Raw genomic sequence first — 7,753 nt, 5'->3', positions numbered from 1 at the left:
AAACAGACTTAATACAGAATAAAGTTGAAAATTTTTATTCAAAAATGTCAAAGAAATGAAAAGAATAAACCTTAGGCAACAATCTACTGAAAAAAAGTCTTTGGCTTTAACAAACACAACAAAACAAAAAGACGGAGGAAAGAGTCCTCAAACTGTACATACAAGTTACCACTGGCAATGTGTGGCACAAGTAAAAAAAAAAAAATAAAAACAATAAAACTTTCATATAGCTCTATGAAAATCTCTTATTTCCTCAAGCTGTCTGTACAAAAATCTTCATAAATTAGAACTTTTTCATATAACTTAATGACTGTTCAACATGGTGGTTACTTATATGAGCATTTTTTTTTTTTTATTTGATGCACCTCTGCAACTCTTGACCCAGATACAATGGCACTTGGTTCAGACACCACTAGCAGCATAAACCTCACAAGACAGTATTACTTCTCAGTCTCAGGCATTACACAGAAATCTCAAGTATAATTACGGTGGCCCTTGGACATTTGTTGCTAACTACGGAGGAAATGCCGCTGCGAGTTCATCGAGACCCAAGACAAAGCAACAAACACGTTTAGTTCAAGATCCAGTGAACGCAACACAACGCTTTGTTGTCATCGCTGCTCTTCAGCATCTTAGAGATCAGCCTCTGGAATCTATTGCCATAAAAGCAGCAGCTCTTTTAAAACTATGAAACTAAATGTGTGAACATGAGTAGAAAAATGTTGTCGCTCCCCCACCAAAATGATTACAATAATACATTTAAAAAAAAAAAAAAAAAAGGTCTGAAGAAAATCAAAAAGTATTCAAAAGAACCTATAAGGAAACAGCTGTATGTGGCCAGCTCCTGAGCGTGGCGTTTGGTCTGGAAGGGCGGGCTGGACCTGCTAACCCAACCTAGTACAGAGGAGAAATAAAACTCTGAGGTAGATAACTGGTCTGACTGACCACCAGGTCGAATAACAGGCTTTTTTATCGGAGGACACAATAATCAAAAAGCCTGCTTTATAATCAACTATGCTTTAAAAAAAAAAAAACAATCACTACTTTTTTAGTGCTATATCATATCAGATTGCTAGTGTAGCACTGTCCTTTGATGGTTAACTTTTTTTCTTTTAAACTTAATCTTTGCTAAAATGTTTCCAATGTTTCATTCATTCTTCTGAGTATGAAATTGATCTGTGGCACTTGTTGGATCCAGGCCTTCCTTCATGCTTGTGTGTGTCTGTACTGTACTAAAAACCTACTAATGACAAGTGAAGGTAAATATACAAAAAAAGGCACACTGTCCAAACTGCAGTCTAGTTTGTAGAGTCACTTATGTTCTGGTTAAAGAGACAAATGATGCTATTTCCTCAGTGTACTAGCTCACAATCTTTGGTGAAATAAACTACAACCTCAATTCCAAAAAAAATCTGGGATGTTGTGTAAAATGTAAATAAAACAGAACGCAATGATTTTTGCCAAAAAAGGTTCAATCTATATTCAATTTAATACAGTACAAGGACAAGATATTAAATGTTCCAAGTGATTACTTTATTATTTTAGTTGAATATACACTCATTCTGGGAGCTGATGATACTAATTGTGGAACTTTTTTAAGTGAAATTCTTTCTCATTCTTGCTTGATATATATATATATGTTGTCATATTTTGCATTCATAATGTGTCACACATGTTCAATGGACACAAGTCTCTCTCTCCACGGGAAAAAGAAGGCCTCAGCTTGTTTGTATTTCCTTAAACCAACCGCAATTGTTTTGAGCGGAGCTTAGACGAGGATGCAGCAACGGTGTCCTCTAGCAAAAGAGTTCACATGCAAGACCGACCCGCCTGCAGCCCGGAACTGTCGCCCACTGAAAATGTGTGCCTCATTATGAAGCACAAAACACAACAACAGAGACCTCGAATTGTTGAGCAACTCAAGTTGTTAAAGTTCAACGTTAAGTTGAAAGAAAAGCTGATATATCACAGTGGCAAACACAATGCTGTCCCAACTTCTATGGAATTTGTTGCAGGCATCAAATTCAGAATATTAAAAAAAAAAATCTTGTCTTTGTACTGTATTCCATCGAATACAAGTCAAAAAGTATTTGCAAATCGTTGTGCTCTGTTTTAATTTGTTTAATAAAGCATCACAGCTTTTTTGGAATTGGAATTGTAAAACTGAAAGTGCCAAGTTTGTTTGTTTCCTATCAAAGAGCGAGGTGCAAGAAAATACACATATTCATCTTGTTTTTTTACGCTCCAAGTCAATGAACTTTTGCCCTAGTTCTTTTACAAGGCTTTGATGAGGTTTTTTTTTTTTGCACAATCATAAGTCTATGTTTTCCTGTTAGTTTTTTTTTTTTCAAATAAAAGTGAAAAAGACACACTCCATCAAAATAACAATTAACATCACCCGAAAAGACAAAAACACAAAAAACGACAAAGTACATTTGCCCCTTCTCATTCCCCCGACTGAGTTCAATTTCTGCTATTCTACAATACCAAGTATTCAAAAAGGCAAGATTCAAAAGGTGATCTTTCAGCAGAAACACATTCCAACATCCAGAAACATGTAAGGTCTTCTTACTAAATAAATATTACATCCAATAAAATCATCAGATGTGGAGTCATTTCATTCAAAACATCTTCTCTAAAATTTTTTTTTCTACTTTTCTATCGGTTTTGGGAGGGGAAAAGCAGTAACACATAGATTTCATTAAAAAAAACTCCTACACAGCTCATTTCCAAGGCAATAGCGCTCAACATTTTCTGCTTATTGCCGCTTCTCTGTGGTGGTCTGTACAGCTACTGTATCAAAAACTATGAAGGCAATCAGACAGCAAGATCAATCTAAGAAGAGAAATCACTTTACAAGAAAAACAACACTTAACACTTCACCATAGCAACACTCACACAGCAAGCACAAAAACATAATTTGCAAAAAGTCTGGCATGAAAAAATCTTAAGAAAAAAAGAAAAAAAAAATCAGGAAATATTAACAAAAGACATATTTACTATCATGCACTTTGAACAACTAGTCACATGATTCTTCCTTGTATCCTGTGGCAATCCTCGGTAAAAAATAAACGTTTTTCTAGTATGAAAATAAAACTTTTTCAAAACTTTCTCTTAAATATAATTTGAATCATTTGATGAACTCAGATATTCTCTCTGAAAATGATACCAAAAATAGTCTCACTTAAACATTTGCAGAACCTGTGCAAAACAGTGAAAAGATCCTTAGCATCCGTTGCATTTGTAGTCAGGATTGTTTCAGCTGTTGTCTGAATGTTACCTCAGCACTACTTGGTTTGTTGGTAGGAATATGGGGAATGATTGCCGGATGAGTCCACTTGTGACTGTGCACCATTTTCCTGGAACAGAGAGTAAAATAAGGCTTTGCCATTTTGCCAACTGTGAGCTGTTTTTTTTTTTAAATAGCGCTCATCAGGCTGCAGTGATGTTAAAGAGACAGTTCATATCATTTGATATAGGGCTATATAAGTTACTTATCCATCATCAGTGTGTTAGCTACAGTGGATGGATTGTTGGCGGGGCTCCAGTTTGGAAAGTAGAGAGGAGTTCTAGCATGGAAGCTAAGCAACGTAGTCCTGTGGATGGAGTTAGCAACAAAAGCTATTTTAGCCACTTAAAAAAGGTCCATCTAAAATCAGTTTAAGTGTACACTAAATTTAGAATATTTTCATAGCTTTACTTGCCCATCAGACTGCCTTTCCTCATAGGAAAACTGTATTTATACCTCCCGTGTTCTGTGAGTTAAAATTGCGGATTTCGCTTATGGCGTTCGGTTGGTTTGGGGAGAGCGGTGTTTGGCTTGTATGACAGCAGTTACCGGTCAGAAAAGGCTGTCTGACAAAAGCAAAGCAGTAAAAATATTCTAAACACAGAGCACACTTAACTTTTTTAGATGGACCTTTTTTAAGTGGACAAAAATACCTTTTGTTGCTGACTCTGTCCACAGCAGCACATAGCTTAGCTTCCGTGCTGGTGTCCTCCTGTCCCTCTAAAGTACGTACCTCTACAGGAACAGCTGGTGTCTGCATGTGTGTGTACTGTGGGATATATGCTCCTTGCATAGCTGTGTTGGCAGCCATAAACTGCACAAAAAAGGAGAGAAAAATGGAGTCATATAAAGAGCATGTTCATTCTACATTTTACAGTTTAAAGGGTAACTTTGGTATTTTTGATTCTGGATACTATCTTATCATGTTTATGTCTAAGTGACTAATTGGGACAACCGTTTTTATAATTGGTCCAGTGTCGAGGGAGAGCACTGCAGCTGGCAGAAGCAAAACTGAGCAACAACAAAATGTCCCCAGGCAACTGTGCACTGTCAAAGTACATCCCATAAAAGTGCTTGTTTTTGCCACCGAGAGCCTCAGATTGTTATTCGAAGAGTCTGACAACATTATGGAAAGGATCACTACAGCACTACAGAGATAGCCTTTGTTTTTCAGGTTTGTTTAACCAGAAACAGCTATTATTGCTCTGTCCAAACTAACCAATCTCCCTTTGCAAAACTGTCATTTTAGCATCATCACTCTAATGCGACAGAAACAAATTAAAACTCACCAAAAACTTCTTGCCTCATCTCTCCACTGCTCCAACAATCGACATCTCTGGTCGTTTGGTCAAAATAAACCCTTAATTCACAGAGATGGATGTGAAAATGTTCTGGCTCTACACACTGTTTCTCCCTGCTGCTTCTCTGATGTCCGATCTCCCTTGTGCTCTTCTCTGGATATTTTTACATCTACTGCAATGAATTTAGGGTTTATTACAACCAAACCAGAGTGGAGGACTGTTGGAACAGTATAAAGATGAGTAGATATGTTTTTGGTGAGTGCTACTTTGTTTCTGACATGTTTGAATGAAGATGATGATGATGATGTTAAAATTACAGCTTCGTAAAGGGAGTTTGGTTAGTTTGGCGAGGGCAGTAAAATATCTAGGGGTGTCACAATTTCAATATTAAATTGAAACTTGATTGAAATGAGCTTTCAACTTCAATAATTAAAATCAAAGGCAGAATCTGTGATTCTCCCAGACTTTTTTTTTTACTCTCCATCCCGCCTACTTGTGGTGTCCAGTGCGGGACCAAAGAAAAAACAAACTTTAAAGACGACACAGTGCAGCTTACCAGGTGTTAAGATTAGACTTGATACCATATCTTTTTAAAGAAGAAAAATGTAACTGACAGTTGTCGGGGCATAAAACCAAGGATCTGTTGATCTTTACACATCAAAACTTGAGAGACTAACAATTGCGTTAAGTGTTATGTTTCAATCTAAAAATAAAATCATGGCCTTAAAACTGAAAGTCAGACTGAACTATGGACTTAAAGAATTGTGATGCCCCTACAAACAACTGTTTCTGCTCCAACAAAATGTGTCTTAATCTTTTAAAAAAGGTCTAATTCTGTAGCGATCCTTTCCACAACATTGTCCAACACTTACAAGAACAATCTGAGCCAAAAACAAACACTTTTAGTGGACGTACTTGACCATGTGCAGTTGGCTATAGGGATTACATTATTGTTAAGTTTTGCTCCTGCTGGCTGCAACACTCTCCCTCAGTATTGGACCGATCATAAAAAAGTGTCGTCTCCATTTGCCACTTAGACACAAAAACAGGAGAAAATAGTGTGCAGGTTCAAAAATAGTTAAGTCAGACTTTTAACTAGGCAACTTTTTAACACTTTATTGTTAAATGAGCATAATGTGTGAAGTAATTTCTGATCCCATGCAGAGTTCTCTCACCGTTCCTGCACTGCCCAGAGACAGGTGACTCATCTGCTGTGTAAGCGGTGCCATCACAGAAGCAGGCTGTAGTGACATAGATGGGTCTATAGAGGGCGATATCACTGTCCCCTGGAAGAAAAGTGTGAGCAGATGAGAGCAAAGTATACAGCTGGTGCATAAACACACACTGAAGGAAAACACTCCTCTAAAAACATACTGATTAAAGATGACAGACTGTCACAAACATTATGCAGAATATCTGGGATTTAAATACATAATTAGTTTTGTAGGATTTGGATTTCAGGCAAGGAGAGACGGAGTAACCTTAGTCTTCACATCTAATGCCAGCAGAAGGTGAATAGTCACAAGTTGAGCAAGTTGTCATCTTGCATGTTGGCTGGCCTGATGCATCTAGCAGTGTTTTCTCATCTTTGCTGGCTCATTTTCACTCTCTTCGCTCTCAATTCAAACCCATCTGTCATAAAATATTCGGCATCTGTCATCAAATGCGCAGCCTTACATAGCCTAACCAAAGCAGTCGTTTTTAACATTCCTATACAAACACTTTAGTGCCGTAAATCCTCAAGGATCAGTGTCACCTTATGTGTAACTACTACTCTCCCATATTGTGTGTGTCTGTTTGCAGGAAAATGTTTCAGTTCTGTTACAACCACAGAAGGAAAAAAGAGAAAAAAGGGAGAGACAGAGCGAGTCGTGATGACTGAGAGATTTTGTTCTTACTGGGTGCTGCATGATGTAGGGCTGATGAGGCACCCAGGATGGGCTCTGCACCTAAAACATCACACAAACACACTCTGTAAACACCCTGGCACTGAACAGCTGCTATTTCCAGAGATCACATGCTACTGTGGTTGGCACAGCAACAAGCATGAATGGCCACTGTGCCCTTTGTCACACATTTAACCCACATCCCCAGAACCCCAAAGGACACACTCCTGAATCCTGATGGTTTATAAATACAAATGCAGAGTTACTGCCTGTAAAACTGATGAGTGAAATGCGTCTTTGTTGTGTCACAGTATCAAAGCTGCATAATCATTTTTAAAGAGTAGTAGGATTCAAACCTGGTAAGTTGAAACCGGAGACATGTACGGAGACATGGACGTTTGAGCAATCATCCTGTTTGAAATGCTGTACGCTGGTGGGAAAAATCTGTGCACACAGAATAAAGCGTATTTTATTACAATAACAAGTAAGTCAAAGCTACAACAAGGAGCTTTTATGTTTTGATAATTACGGAGGCCCCTTGAGACAAAAGCAGCAGTGTTTCCATCATAATACCACAAAACATAATGTCAAAAATAAAATTATCTCAATAAAAGTCTCTTTCTGCTTCAATTTAACTGGCTAACACAGGCCTCGCTGTAAATCTGTACGGCTCGTTTCATCTGAGCTGACAGAGAATCCGGCCCAGTGGCCGGCATTCAAAATAACTATATTAATTAGGTCAGACTTGTTTGATAGTGTGTAATGAGTATTATAATTTGGTTTATTTTATTTATTCATTTTCTTTCTTTTTTCATCTTCTCATGTCCTTTCATTCTCTTTCCTTTAAAAGACAGATTGAAAGAGTGTGGATGGACTCTTCTTTAACAGGGTGCATACAAAGGAAAAGGAGTAAACAGGTACAAACATACAGGTGACATGAATACAATGGTAAACAGGGAGAGAAGGATGTAAATATGGAAGGGTATGAATGAGATGGTTGGAGTTAAGCACAGCATCCACTGTGTACCAGTTGTATGCTGAATGTTTTTAACTGTTCAATAAAAAAGAAAATGCTAAAATAAATAAAAATAAAATAAAAATAACTATATGAAATAGCCAGTTTTCTGACAGATGGTCTCATTAACTTAAGTAGCTTATACAGAGCCATCAGTAATAAACTGAGACCATTTCATAACCACGTCAAAACTCCTTGTAGTAGCTTTAAATGCAGCAAAATATATTTTGACAATGTCGGTGCAGTCTGAACTGTATTGTTG

The 7,753-nt window shown here is 37.4% G+C and overlaps 1 protein-coding gene across 1 annotated transcript in view; it reads right to left on the bottom strand.

Moving 5' to 3' along the window:
- Positions 1-3,178: 3,178 nt before the first annotated feature.
- The window catches only part of rbms1b (RNA binding motif, single stranded interacting protein 1b), a 28,125-nt gene continuing 23,550 nt past the window's right edge, over positions 3,179-7,753 (bottom strand). Inside the window, exons 9-13 of the mRNA XM_084725216.1 lie at positions 6,833-6,920; positions 6,489-6,539; positions 5,766-5,876; positions 4,023-4,103; positions 3,179-3,359 (exon numbers count right to left, since the gene is read on the bottom strand). Of these exons, the coding sequence (XP_084581342.1) occupies positions 3,288-3,359; positions 4,023-4,103; positions 5,766-5,876; positions 6,489-6,539; positions 6,833-6,920 (403 nt within the window). The 3' untranslated portion in view covers positions 3,179-3,287. The remainder of the gene's footprint in view (positions 3,360-4,022; positions 4,104-5,765; positions 5,877-6,488; positions 6,540-6,832; positions 6,921-7,753) is intronic.

Source organism: Lutjanus erythropterus, chromosome 8 (genome assembly GCF_056507025.1).
Source record: "Lutjanus erythropterus isolate fLutEry1 chromosome 8, fLutEry1.hap2, whole genome shotgun sequence".
NCBI classification, from domain to species: Eukaryota; Metazoa; Chordata; class Actinopteri; order Lutjaniformes; family Lutjanidae; genus Lutjanus; species Lutjanus erythropterus.
Note: the sequence above shows the minus strand (reverse complement) of the source record. Positions and strands in the feature narration are given on the sequence as shown.